The sequence below is a fragment of the Pogoniulus pusillus genome, chromosome 2 (assembly GCF_015220805.1).
Source record: "Pogoniulus pusillus isolate bPogPus1 chromosome 2, bPogPus1.pri, whole genome shotgun sequence".
Classification (NCBI taxonomy): Eukaryota; Metazoa; Chordata; class Aves; order Piciformes; family Lybiidae; genus Pogoniulus; species Pogoniulus pusillus.
In genome coordinates this window covers 43,552,002-43,573,838 of record NC_087265.1, presented here as the reverse complement: position 1 = coordinate 43,573,838, position 21,837 = coordinate 43,552,002, and the positions used below count along the sequence as shown (strand labels likewise).

Here is a 21,837-nt window from a genome sequence, read left to right as displayed (position 1 = left end):
TTTCTGTAATATCCCACCTCTTTACTCGTGTTCATTGCCACTTGGTGGTCGCCTTTTGGGGTCTTTGGGAGGAAGGCTGATGCCTTCCTCAGTCTGACCTCTCTGCCTTTCTTCCACCTGGCATCAGTTGTGGGTCACATTTTTGGCTGGAGTCTCCAATGTTGTCATCTTTGAATACAGTATTCTTCTCCATGAGAGTGTTTCAGGACCCTCTCAAGCTTAACCCACATCCATTGGGTGTATCTGATTGATGATGCTTTATATCAGCACTCACATAGTTAATGATTTAACTAGGTTTCTACACTCTATGTTCTCTATCCCTTTTCCCATATCAGTCCTGATGGAAACAATTTTGCAGAACACATTGGCAATGAGTTTGATACCAGCATATGAAAGATGCAGTTTACAATCTCTTCATCTTATATGTTATTTGAAGACAGCATTTGCCTAGTTTCTTTAAGTCTATGTGATTCTTCTGGTACAAATGTAGATATCTGTGCTTGGAGCATGCAAATACTAAGAAAGCTCAGGGGCATGCCTCCTAAGGGCCTACTATAGCAGGGCAAATAGAAGATGCTGTTAATCTTAATGTTTATTCTGCGTACTACTGGAAACAATTGCTTTTCCCATCACAAAAGTACTGTGAACTCCAGCATATTTTTTGTTGTCCTTTGTAAGTGGATAATAATGTGAGGCAATAGTTAAGATAAAAACAGAAGAGCACAGCCCAAATTCTCAGAGGTGGTTCTGTGCCAACTTCAGTTTCAGTGGGTATTAAATGCTTAGCTTCCCTTGAGAACCAGGGTCCTGATTTTCAGTGGATGATTTAATTGGTAGCTGCTCAAGTTGGATCAAGCTGGAGATTTGATCATGGCAGCTGGGCTAAAGTACTTACTGAAAAGTGTTGCCTTTCTGTCATCAACCACTACTGAAATTAATGTTTATTTTCTCTTGTTTAAACCTGAAGAAGATAATAAATAAGATGATATCCTTTTTAGAAAAATGTAGGGGGGGAAAAAAAAAGGAAAACTCATTGAAGTGCTAACATTTCCTAACAGTCACAGTCTATATAGAAACAAAGAAAAAACTGCTTAGGTGCTGTTCTGAGTTGCAGCTGCTGATCAGTTCTGCTGATATTAAGCAGTGTTTTGTAATTGTCACAGAATTCTTTCATTAACAAATACACTTTTTTCATCAATTTTGTTTTGTCTCTTTAGAGAAGAGGAGGCTCAGGGGTGATCTTATTGCTGTCTACAACTACCTGAAGAGAAGTTGTAGCCAGGTGGGGGTTGGTCTCTTCTGCCAGGCAAGCAGCAACAGAACAAGGGGATACAGTATCAGGTTGTGCTGGGGGAAGTATAGGCTGGATGTTAGGAGCAAGTTCTTCACAGAGAGAGTGATTTGCAATTGGAATAGGCTGCCCAGGGAGGTGGTGGATTTGCCATCCCTGGAGGTGTTCAATAAAAGCCTGGATGAGGCACTTAATGCCACAGTCTAGTTGACTGGCTAGGGCTGGGTGCTAGGTTGGACTGGATGATCTTGGAGGTCTCTTCCAACCTGGTTGATTCTATGATATAATTGTTTCTGGTGTATGTCTTTTCCTCATAAGAATGTCTTTGCATTTACTGATGGCCCATGTGAGGTTCTTCTGATACTGTTCTCTCTTTGTTCCCGTCTGATGACCATAGAAAAAAAAGAATGAATCAAAGGTTCATGCATTTATATTTTTCTTATGCATTAAAAATATCCATGTTTATAAACAGATTTAAGTGCCACCCATACAATTTCTACATGCATGTGTAAGTTTCTTCTTTAAGTGTAATTTTCACTTTTCTGGTTTCTTTTTATCCATGAGACTTTATTCTTGCTTTGTAGAGACTTATTATGTTTATATGTACTGTATGTTTGTGAATTTTTTTTCTTTTTTAATTTAGGATGTAGATGAAGAAATTGAAGCAGAATACAATATTTTGCAGTTTCTTCCCAATCATCCTAATGTTGTTAGATTTTATGGGATGTTTTACAAAGCCGATCAATATGTGGGAGGACAGCTCTGGCTAGTTCTTGAGGTAAAAACCATTTTGATTATATTACATCTTAACTAGCAAGCAATGTTTGGTTTCTGTTTTTTTGTTGTGAAAAGAGTCACAGGTTTTCATGATTTTCTGACTGGGGCCATTAATCAAAGGATTGGTGATAGATGATGTGTGGTATCCTCCTGTCAAAAATAACATCCAAACTTAGGGAATGTCCTTGCATTTTATTTCTACTCAAGCTGCTATTTTTATGATGATAGTTTTCAGATAGATAGATGTAGCACAGCCAGCTATAAAGCAAGATTCCCTGCTTTCACAAGGCCAAGTGCAGGGTTCTACACTTTGGCCACAACAGCCCCAAGCAGAACTACAGGCTGGGGACAGAGTGGCTGGAGAGCAGCCAGGCAGCAAGGAACAGCAGTGTGCTCGGGTGGCCGAGAGAGCCAATGGCATCCGGGCCTGGATCTTGAACAGTGTGGTCAGTAGGACAAGGGGGGTTCTTCTGCCCCTGTACTCAGCACTGGTCAGGCCACACCTTGAGTACTGTGTCCAGTTCTGGGCTGCTCAATTCAAGAGAGATGTTGAGATACTGGAAAGTGTCCAGAGAAGGGCAACAAAGCTGGTGAGAGGCCAGAAACACAGCCCTATGAGGAGTGGCTGAGGGAGCTGGGGGTGTTTAGCTTGGAGAAGAGGAGGCTCAGGGGAGATTTGTCATTGGAATGTGCTGCTGAGGGTGGTGGTGGAGTCACCATCCCTGGAGGTGTTCATGAAAAGCTTGGATGAGGCACTTAGTGCCATGGTCTAGTTGATTGGCCAGGGCTGGGTGCTAGGTTGGACTGGCTGATCTTGGAGGTCTTTTCCAACCTGATTGATTCTATGATTTTATGATTCATTGCTGTCTACAACTACCTGAAGTGAGACTGTAATCAAGTGGGGGTTGATCTCATCTTCCAGGCAACCAACAACAGAACAAGTGGACACAGTCTCAAGTTGTGCCAGGGGAGATAGAGGCTTGATATTAGAAGGAAGTTCTTGACAGAGAGAGTGATTTGCCATTGGAATGGGCTGCCCAGGGAGGTGGTGGATTCGCCATCCCTGGAGGTGTTCAAGAAAAGCCTGGCTGAGGCACTTAGTGGTGTGGTCTAGTTGATTGGATAGGTTTGGGTGCTAGGTTGGACTGGATGATCTTGGAGGTTTCTTCCAACCTGCTTGATTCTACGATTCTATGATTTTATAAATGTGCATGAGTGCATTTTTAAAAGTATTGCTATTAAGTCTGAATTGGTCATGAATTTACAACTTCATTTTGTCCCAGATCTGTGCTGGCTGTCAAGAACAATGTGACTGACAGCTGCAGGAGTGTTTGTGGGATGTATTTATTTTCAGAGTCAGCTCTTCATTTAACATATGCTACCAAACAGCTGTCGGTCTGTATCATTTTTCCGTCTCAACAGGCTTGGATTGTTTTCAAGTGAGGACATACTTTTTATATTTCACTTGCAGGCTAGATGCAAGTTTAGTACAGCCTGTCTCAGTAAATCATTTAGTGCAGTGAAAGCAAGAATCAAAAGGCTTGACTTAATGTCTTGGCAGCAAATGGTTAATGATGGAAAGGAACCATGCATTTTCTCTCCCTAGATGATGCTCTACTGGAAATACATTTAGTCGTTGATATTGAGCTAAATGCTTCCTCCTATTTTTTTTCTTCATAAATATAGAATTCACTCCTAATGAATTGAAATTTAAGGCCAAATTCCTACAAAACTCACCAGGGTTTCAGAGCATGAACATTTCCTTCAGGAATTTATTTATAGAGTCATGCGATTATAGAATGGTTTGAGTTGGAAGGGTCCTTAAAGATCATCTATTTCTAATCATCCTGCTGTGGTGAGGGACAGCTCCTACTAGACCAGGTTGTTATTTATATAAAGGGTGTCTTGGTTGTCATGTGATCTGATGATTTCTGTGAACTATAGCTTGTAGTCTGGTGAACATTTCTGATGCAAGAGGGAGTCAGTAATACATAAAGGAAAAGTTTGGTATATTGTAGAAATTAATGATCGAGCAGTTCACAGTTCATAAAAGCTATTTGAGAGACGCAAAACTTGAGAGTTTGTAGAACTTTTTGTACTGTTCTCCTGATCTGTACTCTTGTATTTTAAATTTCATATTGAGAATGTGAAATGAACTTCTATTGAAATGCCTGTGATGTCTGTGTGGCTGCAACATTGTTAAGGATAATGGCTACAAAACCAGAGCTAGAGGGGAGAACTCAGTGAAAGAAAGGCAGTCAATTGTCCCATAATATTTTTTATTGAACAATTATGAATATTAAGGGAAGAAAAAGACAGAAGAGAAAGGAATGAGGAGAATAGCTGTTTAAGAGGGCATGGACAGTAAACTAATGGACTGAGCTAACAATATTTTAGAATATGTTTTACTGTTTTATTTTACTTTCTCTCCTCCTCCTTTTGATGTATGGCAGCCCATTAGTGGGAAATGCTTGCAGGAAGATGGTTTTCTGCATCAGAATGTTTCATCTCAGTTGTTTGCAGCACATATCATCAAATCTCAGTATAGAGATATGGCTTCTGTCTATATTGCCTGCCAGCAGGATCATTGATGGACTGAAAGTTTAAAATTACTGTAATTTGTTGCCTCCCAGTTAGCAGGAGCATCAATCCTTTCTGTCTGTCCTTCTCTGTGCAGCTTTTCAAAAAGGTGACACACATATTCTTGTGAAAAACTCAGTCTAAATTTTATCTGTAATTACTCTTTTAACAACAAAATAGAGTCCTGTTAATTGTATATATATATGTTTTTTAAAGTTACATTTTATAAATTACAGTTTATAATCTTTGTTTTTCACTTTCCTCCCCTACCCAGGCTGCTGCAATATGTTATTAACATTGCTAAAAAAATACGTTATAGGGTGGGGTGTCAACATAGAATCATAGAATAGAATCATAAAATCCACCAGGTTGGAAGAGACTTCCAACATCATCCAGTCCAACCTAGCACCCAGCCCTATCCAGTCATCTAGACCATGGCACTAAGTGCCTCATCCAGCCTTTTCATGAACACTTCCAGGGATGGTGACTCCACCACCTCCCTGGGCAGCCCATTCCAATGCCAATCACTCTCTCTGAGAAGAACTTCCTCCTAACATCCAGCCTATACTTTCCCCGGCACAACTTGAGACTGTGTCCCCTTGTTCTATTGTTGGTTGCCTGCAAGGTGAAACTCTAGCTGGTCCCAGACTTGTGTTGTAGTGCTGTTTTGCCTGGTAGGTGTTTACAACCTAAGTGAGTGTATTAACTGAGGACTTGTCTTGCCTTCTTTTTTTCACCCTCACAACTCTCCCATCCACAGCTATGCAATGGAGGTTCTGTCACAGAGCTTGTCAAAGGCCTGCTGAAGTGTGGCCAACGGTTGGATGAAGCTCTAATTTCATACATTTTATATGGTGCTCTCTTGGTAAGGATGCTCACCTGGGCTTGTAATGACAGCAGAGGGTGCAGTTTACTCATTTCATACATACATTTTCCATTTATTAAGTATAATAATACTGACAATATTATATGGGCTATTATAGCAGCAGGGGTTGTATCAAGTATGTCATCTGGTGGACAGATGTTTCTATGGAGTATGTGCAGATTATTATCTTCATTACATTCCTTAATTTTAGGGTAATTGTTTTTAAACAAGGAAGTAACCTTATTTTTGTTACTGCTGGTGTATAGGGCCTTCAGCATTTGCACAATAACCGGATCATTCATCGTGATGTGAAAGGGAACAACATTCTCCTGACGACAGAAGGTGGAGTCAAGCTCGTTGACTTTGGTAATGACCACTTCCCATTTATTTTCCTGATACACACAGTTTAGCCAAAGGCATCTGTTTCCTTTTCCCTTAGGAGGGCAGAATGCCATAATGAGAGAGGTTTTGCAAAGGGTACTCAGAATTATATTAAGAAGAAAGAATGGAAAAGGGACTTGATACAGGAAGAATAAAAGTTCTAACCAAAAATCAGCAAAAGATTTTTTTAACTTAAAAGCTTAAACATAATTCAGTAATTAAACATAGTTCTTAAGGTACTGTTTTATTTACAAAGCCCTTTCACATTTCACAAGGGATGTCAGTTTCAGGGCGGGTGTCCTCATTTAAATTTAGATACTCTGTCTTTTGCATATGAAAAGGAAACACTCTTCTCTGACATGATTTTGCTAGCCTTAAGCATACTTTTTCCCTCTGAGCAGAAGGTGAAATGGTCCCTTGGGTCCAGAACCTAACATCCATTTAATTTGCAATTATTGCTATTAGGTTTGAGAATTGTTGTGATGGTTTGGATGTTACCAGCCCCCCCACACTTTGGAAATCACCCAGACTAGACTCAGCCTGCTCTGGATGTTGAATGAAGCTTTTTGTTTACATCTTAGCACAATATACAAGCAGATATTTACAGTATATACAGTTATATACAGAAATATACAAGGTAAAAGGCAGTACAGAAACACAACAGCCCTCCTAGAAACCTGAGTCCACAGGAGGGGCTCCAAATCACCCTTTCACCTTCCACCCCTCTGCCTTACCCCAGATGTTGCCTTGTGCCCAAGGAAGAATTGAGGGTCAGCCAGGGAGGTTAGGAAGCAAGTGGATTAATCAGACAGACGGAGGGTGAGGTTAGAGAGATGCAGCCCAGAGCACAGACAGAGAGCAACTACCCTATCTATGTTGATACTCTTGTTCTTATACATCTCAGCAAGCCTATGAGTGAAGTTGACATCACCATTGTTTCCCTTTCACAGCCTGTAATTTAATTCTTCTCACCAAAACATTCTAGCTGGCTTCAAACTAGCACAATTGTCAGTTTAGAAACTTCTTAGGAAATGTGTGCTGGGGAAAAATAAATAGAAAGGCACTTGGCAATAGAATTCGCCTCAGTTCAGCAATTTCTATTATATTTTTTTCTTTTTCTTTAAATGTGCCCTTGGAAAAATCAAGAAATGCTATAGGCCCACAAATACATATGCAATAGCATGGCAAATGTTCTTAAAGGTAACAGAAACAGATAATTAGTAATAGAATTTATCAATGAAACCATATAATGCATAAGGTAAACATCTGTTATTCACACAACAGTATTCTCAATGATGATTGTTTAGCAGTGCATTAAGGTAAAGAAAAACTAACACAAAAAGAGATTAGTGTAAACCAACATGCTTAGAAATTCTGCAAATAGTCATATTTTTTAAAAAATCCAAAATGTCTGCAGTGGAAATAAAATTTAATATTGATGTTACAAAGTTAACAAAAATCTATTGGAGATGCTAAAGTGAGTTGGGAAACAGAAGGCTCTTCAGTGTCTTCTAGGAAAGGAGGTGATTCTCCCCCTCTACTCTGTTCTGGTGAGACCCCACCTGGAGTACTGCATCCAATTCTGGAGCCCCTATTACAAGAGGGGTGTGGAGATGCTGGAGTGTGTCCAAAGAAGGGCCAGGAGAACATTCAGAGAGCTGCAGCACCTCTCCTGTGAGGACAGACTGAAAGAGTTGGGGCTGGGGAGGGACTTTTTAGGTTCTCAGGGAGTGACAGGACTAAGGGGGATGGAGCAAAGCTGGAGATAGGGAAATTAAGATTGGATGTAAGGAGGAAGTTGTTGAGCATGAGAGTGGTGAGAGCCTGGAGTGGGTTGCCCAGAGAGGTGGTTGAGGCTCCATGGCTGGAGGTGTTTAAGGCCAGGCTGGATGAGGCTTTAGCCAGCCTGATCTCAGGTAGGGTATCCCTGTCCCATGGCAGGGGAGTTGGAACTAGCTGATCCTTGTGGTCCCTTCCAATCCTGTCTGATTCTATGACAGAAAATCATTAAGTTGAATGGTTAAGGCAACAATTAAAATAATTCTGGGAGAAACAGGTGTCCTTAAGCAAACCTTGAAGTCTCTGACCTAGTACAGTGGAAGAACCACTTCTTATCTGGGTGAATCTTGGCACTATGATCTTGGTAACTCCTCCAATCTGGGAAGAGAGTTGGCTTTTTTCCCTAGAGCAAAATGTATCCAAAGGCCTCAGCTGCAGGAGAAGCTCAGCTGGGAACTTTGGCTTCCAAAGGCAGATCAGTGTGCTGCAACTGCAAGTGGCACATCCAAGAAAACTGAGAATCCCACCCTTTCTGTTGTCCTATAGGGGTCTCTGATCCCATATATTGTTTGTTTGATTTTCCTGCTTTTGACATTACAACAGTAAGAATAGAAAATGATGACAAATATAACTACCTCAGGAAAATAAATGATTGAAATCTTGAGTCTTTCCTAACACTTAATAGTCAGGGAATGTCAAGAAATACCCACCCATGGGCTTCAGATAGGAGGTATCACACACCAAGCTTTCATTAAGTTGCACATCTAACCCACTGCCATAGTCACAAAAGGGACTCTGGGAACAAACTGAGACTGACTCACAGGTGTTACTGTTTATAGAAATGTTTAATTTGTTGCAGAAAGTGGAAAATTCATATTGAAAACTGCACATAGTTCAGGAAGAGAAGGGGCTTGCAGTTCAGTTGAGTGGCATACAATTGGAGATTGTTCTTGCTTCTGGCAGTCTTTCTGTGTCATATTGGCACATCATTTTCATCATTTCATCATTTTCATTTTTTAGAAGTGACCATTCTGTTCCTCATTTTCCTGGTAGTCAGTTTGAAATGTCTTGTCCTCCTTTGCAGAGGTGCTAAGTGTTCTTGAACTGCAGCTGAGATTTATTAGAATCCTAGAATCAGGCAGGGTTGGAAAGGACCACAGATCTTCTTGAGGCATATGGAGTGCCTGAAAGTGGAAAGATCTCAGATTAAATAGCCAAAACTAATGGATGCTTTGCATATTTTTAGGTTAATCTCTGGAGCTAATAATCCTCTTCCATTTTGCAGGAATGTTAAGGAGATGTGGTGTTTGATCAGGAGGGAAGAAAACACGTCAAAAGGAAAAGAATTTTCAGTTTAGTATGGGATTGGATACACTAAATAAGTAACTAAAACTCAAATTGGTGAGAATAGAATAGAATCAACCAGGTTGGAAGAGACCTCCAACATCATCCAGTCCAACCTAGCACCCAGCCCTATCCAGTCGTCTAGACCATGGCACTAAGTGCCTCAGCCAGGCTTTTATTGAACACCTCCAGGGATGGTGACTCCACCACCTCCCTGGGCAGCCCATTCCAATGCCAATCACTTTCTCTGTAAAGAACTTCCTCCTAACACCCAGTCTGTACTTCCCCCTGGCACAACTTGACTCTGTCCCCTTGTTCTATTGCTGGTTGCCTGGCAGGAGAGACCAACTCCCACCTGGCTACAACCTCCCTTCAGGTAGCTATAGAAAGCAATGAGGTCACCCCTGAGCCTCCTCTTCTCCAGGCTAAACACCCCCAACTCCCTCAGCCTCTCCTCACAGGGCTGTGTTCCAGGCCCTTCACCAGCCTTGTTACCATTCTCTGGACACGTTCCAGCACCTCAACATCTCTCTTGAACTGAGAAACCCACAACTGGACACGGTACTCAAGGTTTTGCCTGACCAGTGTTGAGTATAAGCTATTAAGTGAATGCCATCCATTCTGTCCACATGAGACAGAATCTTGAAGAAAACAAAGTTACTTCATAGTCAAGGCTGCGCATATGGATATTAGGTCACAGAGAAGATTACACAGATAGCTATGATTGAGATTTTACTCTTGTTTTGCCTTTATATCATGACTTCACAGCTTGCTTTTTCATTGTAACACATTTCTTGCCTCTACTGCTCTCCGCAGCATGATATACTTGAAATAATGTTGCTCACAGTGTACATCCAGCCAGAATGTCTGTGGTTTGTCATTCATTTATGCTCATGCTCATTCACTCTATCCCACGCTCTAACCTCTTTGGTATTCTGTACTCTTCTGGAGTGTCCTAGGCAGCAGCTACAAATTAACCCAGCTGAAAAGAGATCAGAGTTAAATGCACAGAGGTTTGATGTAGATCCTAGCTGTTCACTGCTTCACAGCAGTACTCAGGAAACCACTGAAGACTCACAATAACACTGAAGAAGAAATGCAGAATTAAATGTTGGAGCAAGCAGTCCAGTTATTTAGCTTACAAATTAGGAGTCTCAATTTCTTACTTATTGGCATCAAGCAGTCTGTATTGTATGTGTGTCTGTTTCTGTCTCTGGGTAATGTCATAGGAGCAGACTGAGGTTTTTTATTTTTCAATAATCTTAAGGTGAAATATGCTTTTAAGTCAGTGTTGGGTTTGTGAAAATTCGTTGGAATGTTTCTGAGCTCTGCTATTCAATTGTACTGAAAGTAGTGTAGTCAGGTAGTGACAGGACTAGAGGGATTGGAGCAAAGCTGGAGGTGGGTAGATTCAGACTGGGTGTGAGTAGGAAGTTTGTCACCATGAGTGGTAAGAGCCTGGAATGGGTGGCCCAAGGAGAAGGTTGAGGCTCCATCCCTGGAGGTGTTTAAGGTCAGGCTGGATGGGGCTCTGGCCAGCCTGATCTAGGGGAGGGTGTCCCTGCCCATGGCAGGGAGGTTGGAAGTAGATGATCCTTGTGGTCTCTTCCAACCCTGTCTGATTCTATGCTAACCAAGGCACAGAAAATTATTTTCTGTCAAAGCTCATACTAAAATTTCAACATTGTTTGGTTTTGCTCTAATTTGGGGTCTTTTTAATTTTTTTCAGCTGTGCTTCAGTAGTTCAGCTCCAGTCAGTGAAGCATTAAAGCACAGGCTTTAGGAATGTGCTTTAAGTCCTTAAGTACAAACTTTGGTGTGAGCTTGGGCTTCTGTAGTTTTCTCAGTAGGAAAAGATTTAAGCAAGTGCAAAGGTCTCTCCAGATACTCTAGTGAACAAGTTTCCTGCCAGCAGTGTTCAGGGAATAAATTTCTGAAAGAAGTTTTAAAGTCAAGTTCTCATTTGAGTTGTTCCTGTTTACACTCACAGAAATAGCAGGAAAAGAATTCTGTGATATTTGGTTGCCAATTAAATTTTTGAAGTTTGAATTGAAATGCTTCAAACTGAGTCATTCAGAAAAAAAATCTCTGGGCTATTCTAACGAAACCAGCAGCTGAAATTAATCAAAGAATTCAGTTCAAATGCCACACCTACTTTGGCAAGGCATTCTGCAGCTGAACTCCCAGGCTTGGGGGTTGTTTTCCACATGCTTTAAATAAATTGCCTGAAATGACAGAAACTTGAAGCAACGTTTTTTGGATCTGTTTGTTGCAGGTGTTTCAGCCCAGCTCACCAGCACACGGCTGCGCAGAAACACTTCAGTGGGAACCCCCTTTTGGATGGCACCTGAGGTAGGCAAACATTCCTGTTGTTGAGGTTGTCTCCATTCATTGCAATGCACTTTCTTGTGAGTTCCACATAGCATGAGAAGAGGATATCTTTTCTCTTCCTCCTCTATGACTGTGGTTCTACTTTACATCTGGCCCTCTGTTCAGTAAATGTACTATCAGAATATACTAAATGGATTTATAATAATCTTTGTTATTTTTTTCTCTGTAATGTTTCAAAAAAAGTGCAGATAACCTGCAAATAACTTGCTTTCCAGCCAGCCATCTATGTTTTGGTGTGCTTGTCTGTGCCTCTAAACACAGACTGGGAAAAGGAAGTGTTGTGGCATTCCTGTCTTGCTATGGGACTCTGCAAAACCCAGACTCAGTTAAAGAACATATGACTGAGCTGACTGAAGACCCACACACTTAGACACAGGGACTAGCATAGACTAAAAATGGAGAAAAATAATCTACAGGCAGCCTAGGCAAATAGCATAGATCATATTTTTACATACTGCTCTCTAGACATGGCTTTTTTCTTGCTGTTTAAGGAAGCTCGAGAAAGCTTAGACATACAGACAGAAGTGCCCTATATATTTTTGCTGAATTTCTTGCGAATGATGTTATCCTTTGCCCTTCCCACTTTAAGAAACAAAAAATACTTTTGCAAGGTATAGGTTATGAAATTAAAAATAGGGAATGAAAAAGAGTGAGCTGTTTGTTTTTAAGTTAAACCTACATATAACAGTAGTAGCCTTATTTCTTTTGGAGGCTACTGGACTTATTTGAATTTTGGGGAATATGGGATGAAATTTGCATGTGTTATATACGGGCACAGAGCTATTTCTGTATGTCAAACCATGTAAGCATTATGCAAACAATTAATTTTAAAACATTATGTACTTTTTATACATCTGTTTCTAAGGAAGGCTGATTATAGCTGAGCAGAGAAAAGAAGCTGCTGTAACAGATCCAAAATTAATCTTGCACAGTCTCACAAAGAATGGTTGATACTGTACCATCTCCATAACAACCAGCTTACGTCACAAAAGAGACACAAGATACCTTAGAAACCACTGTGCAAGCATTATTTATGGAATCACCTTGGCTCAAGACATTCTGAAACCTTTACAAAATAATCCTCCAGTCAATACTGGCCAGATCCTGAAATGTTTTATTGATCCTGGGTTATTAGAAGTTATTTGTTACGGTATTGTTCTGCTTGAATACTCGTCAAAGGCAGTAATCATACCAAATTCATTTTCCCATTCTGCTTGAAAATAATTATTCTTGATGTAAAAAGCCAAAGAAATAAGCATAAATTTTGATCTGAAAATGTGTGTAACCAAGGTATGTTATGTGAGTAGCACATCAAACCAGGACCTGAAGTAGCTTTGAATGCTTCCTGATCCGAAAAAACTTGTCAAAAGAACCAAACCAGTGCCATGTGCAGAGTAACTTGTATCTCATTTGCATGCCTGTGCAAACCATGCTGATCAGACTTCAGAGATGTATCAGTCTCCAGAACAGCTGTAAGATGCTCAGGTATCAGTTATGCTGTTGTTGAAATGGCTTTTAAATGACAAGTTGCATTAACATTTGTTGTCAGGTCAGTGTGGTTGCTTTCTTTGCTTTTAAGTGTGATGGATTGGGTGTTACCCCCCCTACCCCCCCACTTAAGAATATCACCCAGACTAGACTCAGCTGAACTGGAAATTAGAATGAAGCTTTATATTTACAGCTTAGCACAATACACAAGCAGGTATTTGCAGTATATACAGCTATAGACAGAAATATACAAGTTAAAAATGTAATACAGAAACACAACAGCCCACCCAGAAACCAGAGTCTCCACGAGGGGCTTCCAACCACCTTTCCACCCCTCTACCTTATCCCAGACTTTGCCTGTTCAAGGTGACTTAGGAGTATCACCCAGGAGGGTTAGAAAGCAGAAGGATTTGTTAGCAAGTTAGGGAGAAAAGTGCATGCAACTAGAGCCAGAAAACAACTGTGTTATCTGTATTTATGTTCTTGTTTTTGTACATCTCTGCAAGCCTATGAGTGCAGTAGACATCACCACTGTTTCCTTTTCACAGCCTATCATCTAATTCTTCTCACCAAAATATTCCAGCTAGCTTCAAACTAGCACAATATGAATAATATATTTCAACTGACATGCAAGATGCAGTTTACTTCTGGGGAGGTCTTTCTGGTATTTTTTAAATGTGCAGCCAAATATTTATATGAAAGATGAAATATTAGGATTGCAATGAGCTGAAAACTTTTCTTGGATAAGAGCTTATTAGAAACAGTATTTTCTAGAGACGGTGGTGAGATCAGAAAAGCACTCAAGAGTTGCAAAAATCTTGCTGCCTAGAGGTTTTAACATAGTACAGAATCTGTCAGTCCCCAGAATACCCTGAAGTAATTGGTCAGTGAGGAAGTGTTAATCAGTGAAATAGAAAGCATGAGGACAGAATTATTTTTTTTTGTAAGTGGACTTTTTCTATCTGTCTGTGAAACTTACAAGCCTCAGTTCATATATAAAGCAGGCACAGGATCTCATCTTAACTGAGCATGAGAAAGATGGATTTAGTCTGAAGGGGGATGGGGATGAAAAAGCTCTCCTTGGAGTAAGAGACCACAGGAGTGTTTCAGAAATGTGCAATGAAGCTGACAGGGAATGTTTTCCAGGGTAAGCCACAGGAAAATAAAACTCAGAGAAGAATGATGCAAGATTAGTCAAGGTGGCAGGTATGAATAGCTGGATATAAACAGGAGATCAATATGTTGGAAATGAGAATCTTTAGATCAGCCTGAATCAGGAGCAGTCTGAATAATGAGGAAAGCCATCATATTTTAAGAGGATGCTAGCAAAATGTATCAAAGGGCGGGCATGGTATTTGCAATAGTGGAAGGTCATGGGAAAATATCAGTTACTGAGGGTGGTGTAGAGTGTTCTGTTCAGTATTCTTGGTGGCAACACGAAAAGCAGCTGCTTAACAGTTTTGGGTGACTCAAAACATCTTAGAAGGCTCTTTTTTCTGACGACTGTGAGACTTGTTTAGCAGCAGCAGGACAAATCAAGAAGATTTGTCCTTGAGCATTTGTTTAGAGCAGAGCATTTGATTAACAACAGTTTTGCTGAAAAATGAAAGTGCAGGGGAAATCAAGACTATGTGGAAGCAAAAGAGGAACTTGGCAAGGATGAGTCAGTTGGGGGAGCAGCTTTAAAGGAGACTCACTGAAAATCAGTCATTACTGTTTAACCTGATTAGTGTTGTCTCACATAGACATACAAAAACTGGAACACTAAATACAGCCATCCCAAGAAAACAAACAAAACAGGGTAGTTTAAGTACAGTAGATTTTAAAGCTACTTATTGCCAAATGCTTAAATTACTGTAAGACTCTTGTTACACTTAAATTGTGTTAAATGCTAGCAGGAGGAATCAGATTTGAAACTCTTCAAATGAACTGCCTTTATGTCTCTTGACATACAACTTAACATGTCTTATTGTGCTAGTTTGAAGCCTAGCTGGGATATTTTGGTGAGAAGAATTGGATTATAGGCTGAGGAAAGGAAACAGTGGTGATGTCTACTTCACTCGTAGGCTTGATGAGATGTGTAACAACAGGAACACAAACATAGATAAGGGAGTCTCCCTCTGGGCTCTGGGGCTGCATGCACTTCTCTAACTTGTCTGGCTAATCCTTCTGCTTCCTAACCCCTTGTCTGACCCTCCAAACTCATCTTAAATGTAAGGCAAAGTCTGGGGTAAGGTAGAGGAGTGGGAGGAAGGTGGAAGAGTGGTTGAGAGCCCCTCCCGGGGACTCTGGTTTCTGGAAGGGCTGTTGTGTTTCTGTATTCCTTCTTTCAACTTGTGTATTTCTGCATATAGCTGTATATATTGTAAACACCTGCTTGTGTATTGTGCTGAGCTGTAAATATAAGGCTTCATTCTATTTCCAGATCAACTAAGCTTAGTCTGGGTGATTTTCTTCAGTGTGTGGGGGTGGGTAACACCCAAACCATCACACTTGTTTTCACCCTTCAGTGCAAAACTGAACAAAATCTAGATCAAATGGAATTACATTTTTCCTTTTTCACAAACATAATAATCTAATTTTAAGAACAGAAATGGAAAAAGATATCTGAAGTCAGAAAGAACTGGAGAGATGCTGAAGGTAATTTAAAACCACAGGGAATACACTGTTACATTTTACACATAACTACTGAAAAATTGCAATGCTGCATTCATACTTATGTTTTAAATGGAATATAATGAAAACATAATTGATCCTTTGAATAATTATGTTTTGAAATGTGATACGTGACAGTTGGCAAGGCTGAGATATTGGTCAGGCTATACAAATTCTGTAACAGTGAGTTAACCAGCAGTAAAATCTTGAGTCTGTTTTCCTCTTGATTTCGGAGGGCTTTCAAATGTCACAGTATTATTTTAAGCTGTGTCAACTCCGTCTGTTGGCTATTTGTTACCATTTTGCCATTATAAAACAATTATCAGTAAGACTACCTCAGAGACAACAGATTGCTTTCCTTTCTTCCTTCCCCCTCCTGAATCTTTCTGGGATAAAATGTATGCATCTGAGCATCTGAAGTGTAAGAACAATAGGTGCCTAGTTGAAATTCCCCTTCCAGTGTTCATTTGTGTTTTTTCAGACTTTAAATCTACACATACATATCTATGTAATAAATCTAAATTTGAGACAATGGAGCTGTTCAAGAAAAGCCTGGATGAGGCACTTAGTGCCATGGTCTAGTTGCTGGGCTGGGGCTGGGTGATAGGTTGGGCTGGATGAGCTTGGAGGTCTCTTCCAACCTGGTTAATTCTATGATTCTAAGTACAGTGGTACATTTCCCTGAAACTATTGAATGTGTTCTCATTTTGTCACACTTCAACCAAGCTTATTTGCTCGCATCACAGGGCTCAGGGTCAGCATCCTGTTAATATCTCTAGTTCTCAATGGCTTATTAGTTAAAATTAGCTCTCCTGATATGCACATTTTCCCTACACTTTTGAATTCCAACTAAGCATGGAATCTTGTAATTGCTGATTTATAATGAACTGTAGGAATCCACTAGTAAGTAAAATAGGATATAGATTTCAAGAATGTATATACATTTCTCTTTCTGCTTGAACACTGTTTGAAAACAATTTTCCAGTGAAACAGCATGCATATTTTATGATAAAGAAGCATAGCATACTATGTACCTTCTCTAAAAAGGAAAAAAAAATTAACATACTATTGTCAGGACTGGAAAGGACTTCAAGGATCATCTAGTTCAAACTCTCCTGCCATGGGTGGGAGCACCTCAGACTAGATCGGGCTACTCAGAACCCCATCCAGCCTGGCTTTAAAGACCTCCAGGAACGGGGCTTCCACCACCTCCCTGGGCATCCTCTTCCTCATAACATTGTCCATGAGGGTGTAATAACTATTGTTACAGCTAGTGATAGATTATTGAATTAGCTCTTATTACAGTGTGGTGGGGTTTTTTTGACCTAATGTTTTACAGTAAATAAGATAAGATCGAAGATACAGTTTGCAAAAGACAACTGATTGTTCTTAAGAAGAAACTTCACAGATGGGAATAGAGAAAATTGCTGTTGCTGCTTTTAAAGAATTTGTATTTATCTGGCATCATGATTAATTAACTTGAGAATTTCACATTTAGTAACAAAAATAAGTGTGGGAAATAGTAAAGATAAGGGATGATAGGATTCAGTCATTCATAACATAGTTTTTTGTTACACTGTGATTTGAGCAATTACTTGTTTAATTTGACTGTTTTTGTGATAGTACATTTAAGCTTAAGGTGTAAAAGAATTGTCCAGTTGACATATGTTTTGAAATTGCATCCCTGCTTTCAGGAGTGGGACACTGCGGTGTTAGACATTATTTTCAGGGCATATTTAGCTGTCACCTTGAAATACAGCACTGGAGTTGAGTTCAGTTCTGTGGTGTTATGTGGTAAATAGAAATGGGCAGGCCAGAATGGAACTGCCCCAGTGTAAGTATGGGGAGGCAAAGTGTGGGCTGGGGGGAAGAGTAGGAGCTGTTGGCTCTAAATAAACAGGGCAAGACTCGTGTGGAAGAACTGAGGGACGTGGAAGTGGAATGACTTGATTAAGGTTTTGGAGCAGGTTGCTGGCAGAATGAGGGCTACAATCAGGTCTCTAAATGGCCACATCAGACTAAAATGTGGCTCTGAGATGCCACTGTTGTGAGAGTAGTTGACTGGCATGATTTAAATGAAGTTATCATTTTGGGAACACAGATCTGTAGGAATTTAATAAAGAAACAAAAGGAACAGCGGTTTCTGCCCGGTTCTCTTCTCCACACTTAATCTTCTGTGGTTCTCAAACCCAAGCTTTAACAAGCAGCCATAGTGAAGAGTTATGTTGAAGTTGCTTATGGTCAAGAAAGAAAGCAGTGGAATTCAAAAAGATTAATTGGAATAAGGAAGTGCCTTTAAAGGAGATGGACCACAAGAGAGGCAAAGAGCACAGCAAGAGAGCACCAGTGAGCTCTCCCTGTAAAGCAGAGTCTGGCAGAATGAGTCACCTCCTCTTTTGCCTCTAGGAGGGCTCATCCTCCTCACGGGCTGCCTGATAAGAGTGGATTGAAGAGGATGTGGCAGCTGGAGGGAACCTCAGGGAACCCTTGCAGTAACCTTGATAACATGGCCATAATCTTATGAAGAGATGTGGAGATGCTTGTTTTCTTCTAAACAGCAGCTGTGGAGGGGCTGTAAAACTTTCATATAGACTATTTAAAGATTTTTTTTCTTTTTTTAAACAAAACCAAACCAAAAACTGTATAGAAAATTACTCCAGTGCCACACTCCCCTGCACATTTCCCTTACATGAAATGTGTTTACTTACGAGGGTGGAGCTGCCTAAGTTTTTCATTTCTTTGTGAAACACCATTTACAAATCTCTTTGAAGGGTGTGGCATATATCCTTATTGCTCAGGAATAGATCTGTGGGTCAGAAACAACATGTCAGTGACACTGGTATTACTAGTGTTGAAGTTGTGATGGTCTTGTGGTAAAAAGCAAACCAGATTTGTTTGCTCAAGAGGTGGTCTGGTTTTCCTCATGGTATCATTTGGTGTAGTAAGCTTTGTATCTCCCTGCAAGTGTAGTTTACTGCTAACTGCGATGTAATGGTGTCAGAAATCTTTCACTTGGGTGAGTTGAAAATAAAAATTGATTTCATGATATTAATGTTGATTCATTGAAAATATGTTGTTGGAATTACTTACACAATGTTTTAAATTAGTAAATGTTTGTTTTGGTGACATTTCTGACAACATAATCATTTTTGTTGTATATGGTGAAACAATGATAAATAAGGATGATAAATAAGGAATTGAAATCCAAAGAAGAAAATGAGGGAATCAGCTTAAATTACAGATTTGCTCTTTTTTATTCTAATTATATGAATGTGCTTGAGGGAAGGGAGTGAGTGAAATAGGAAGCGAGGGAGGAATAGAGGTAGATTGGAATCACTTTGGTCTGGATTATTCAGTGTGCCCCCAGTGTGTAGAAATTTTACTTGCTTTTGTGTTTGCTATGTAGATAAATTGTTAGGTTATATACCGTCAGATGGAGCACAGAAGTTCAGCTGGTTTATTTCATTTGCCTTGCATAGCTAGCAATTCTGTTCTCCTTGCAGCAAGGGGAACAGTTTTGTGCCACATTCATTCATTTTACATGCGCAGTGCTTTTCAGCATTATGCTCACACACCTCATAAGCTGCTTAGTTAGCTACATCAGCTGACTACACCACTGCCTTTCTTCAGGAGCATCAACCTTTTTAACTCCAGACTCCTTTCTGCAAGCAGGTCCCCAGCACTAATTGGGTCACAGTCATCTCCAGGTAGCAGATCTGCACTGCTGTTTTTGGTATTGTGTGTGCTTGCAGCTCCACTTTGCACGTGAATGGTATGCACTGAGGAGAAATGGAAGTTCATATCTAATAATTCTGGGTAGACTTACAAGGATTTGATGCATTTTGCTTCAGTGAAATACACAGCTTCTTCTCTGTCCACAAATCAGTATGACCACTGTAAAAGCTAGTTCTTTGTACTACCTGGTTTTCCTTCTTTTAAATCCATCTGTGATCTCCTTCAGGGCTTGCTGAAGTTCAGAGAAATCTTCACATTGATTACAGAACAAGCACAATTATATTCTTGAATATGAAGTCTTACTGTCAGGGTGTGAATCATCTTGTGTATCTCTGTGAAGTTTCTGTAGAAGAGATGAATCACAAAGAATGCCTAATGACTGGCTACTCTAAATTCCCTCCAGTTAGTGTCCCTGGTATGTGTATGTGCTTTGCTATGCCAGTGAATTCCCTCCCACTTCACTCTGTCCCGGTGTGACCCTCGGCACAATTAGTGTTGACAACTGCTATCACATTGTCTCTTTCTTTGTCTGGTGTTTAGATGCTTTTCATCCTGCAGCAGTGTGGCTAGGCATGAAATCATCATGAAACTACAGCCAGTGTAAAGGCCTGTCTCCTTAGTAACCTGGACCACAGTGTGCAGGTAACCAGCCCAAGCCGAAGTTAAAGACTTGGTGCTTATTCCTATAGTGTTTAGTGGCAAATCTCAACATTAACTACATCGCCTCCTGAAGAAGACTGAGCACGAACATGGTGTTTGCAGCAAAGCAAACTACCTCTTTTTATTTGCTTGTACAAGCGGAGAAGGATTTTGCTTGATTATAAAATAGGTACAGGTAGAGAAAGGAAGCAGCATTTTCTTTACTTGATTCTGGGCTCTGTCTTCAAGCCTCACTAGGCAGGCAGGCATTAGCAGTGCTGATAAGCACTCTTAACTCCAGATCTCCAACTGAAAAGGACAGATGTTTCCAAGGAAAAAAAGTATCTCTCAAGTCCCTGGTAGAGACAGGAACATAATAAAAGATAAGTCAGTGACATTTTTCCTCTTTGTATTTTGCTTTTAGAGATTTTTTTTGCTTTGCAGGTAGTTGCAATAGTTATCAAGACAAAAGAGGAGCAGGGCATTCCCAAGGATTTAGCTTGTAAAGTAGGACTGAGAGAACTCTTTTCTTCTTTAGATTTCAAGGTAGAGTGTTGTCTGCTAGCCAACATACAAACTGACAATATGCACCTTTCAATGAGGGAAAAAGATGTAAAATTTGATTCTTGCTTTAAAAATTAGAGGCATTTGTGTTTCTCAGTGCTGCACAAATGGATAAGATTCTAATAAATAAATTCCACAGAATTCAATAAGTTATTTCAAACCAAAATGATCACGAAATTCATATACATGCTGCATGTGCTATGCCAGAAAAGCAATTAATTTTGTACATTTTCTGTGAGGCTGGTCTCACTATAGTTAAATTAACTGTCTAAAACATATTGAATTGCATGGTCCATTGGCTGATTTTTTTTGTTGCTGTTGAACCAGGAAAATGCAGATTAAAGGGAATATTCTTCTAAAAGATGGAACTGCAGGCTCTGATGTTAGAATAGAAGAGAATCTGATAGCATTTAATTCTCCTTAGTTACAATGCCAGTGTTTTCCCATAGTGTTATTTTACTGCCATGTACCATATTTACTGGAGCTGTGGAGTAGAAAACAAAGATGTTTTATGCCTGCCTTTCTCTGTGTTTGGTAGGTAATATATGGTGAAGCTGAGAAGTTCAATCAGGTTTTTTTCTTTCTTAAGACAGCAGTTGCAGTGTACCTTCTTTACCCCATTCATTACAAGTTTAAAGCCCTCTGATTTTTGTGTCATTTTAGAGTTGCTTGTTAAAGATTCTAAAAGTGTGGTACATAACAAGTTTTGCCATTGGCCTGTGGTTAGAAGCAGTTGTGGTGCTTACATTGTGGTGTGGTATCTTTGAATGTGGGATACCAGCTGTGTTTGTGGCACTGCTGGTGGAGTCCAGTGTGACCTTGAGCGAGTCCTTCTTTTCCTGCTCTTCACAATGGTAACATCGTAAGGTTTGAGAACAAATAGAAAAAGAACTTGAAAAGAGAATAAGGCAACTTCTGAGGTAGTCACCTCCAGGAGATGGGCCCTAGCAGATTTTTAAATAAGTAGAGAAATATTTTTCACACCTTTAAAGAGAAAGGATACCACAGTGTGGTCACTTAGTCGCGTATGGATAAGCTACTTGCAATTTCTGAGTCACGACTTCGGAAGTTTATTTGCGTTATTTTGTTTTGATTGGGGGGTTTTGGAGAGTTGGAGGTTTTGGGTTGTAATTTAAGGGGGTTTTGTTTGTTTGTTCTTGTCTTTTGGAGGAAGTGCCCCTGAGCATACAGATGATTTGGGGAACTGCATCAAGAAACAAAAACAGTGAAGAAACACAAGCGTCCCTTTCAATGCAATGAAGGAAACTCTAACCAATAGCAAATATGGCCTCTTAAAAATATATTGCTGAAGTATCCGTGATGATGGATTTCCACCTTGTTGTTCTTA

The 21,837-nt window shown here is 40.0% G+C and overlaps 1 protein-coding gene across 9 annotated transcripts in view; it reads left to right on the top strand.

Annotated features, from left to right (window-relative positions):
* Positions 1 to 21,837, top strand: part of MYO3B (myosin IIIB) — a 234,365-nt gene that overhangs the window by 33,178 nt on the left and 179,350 nt on the right. For all 9 annotated transcript variants that reach the window (XR_010306704.1, XM_064163275.1, XM_064163206.1 and 6 more), the window contains exons 4-7: positions 1,935 to 2,069; positions 5,409 to 5,513; positions 5,780 to 5,879; positions 11,293 to 11,369. Coding sequence is in view for 8 of the 9 variants with exons in the window: in XM_064163275.1 (XP_064019345.1) it covers positions 1,935 to 2,069; positions 5,409 to 5,513; positions 5,780 to 5,879; positions 11,293 to 11,369 (417 nt within the window). In the remaining variant the exon portion in view is untranslated. The remainder of the gene's footprint in view (positions 1 to 1,934; positions 2,070 to 5,408; positions 5,514 to 5,779; positions 5,880 to 11,292; positions 11,370 to 21,837) is intronic.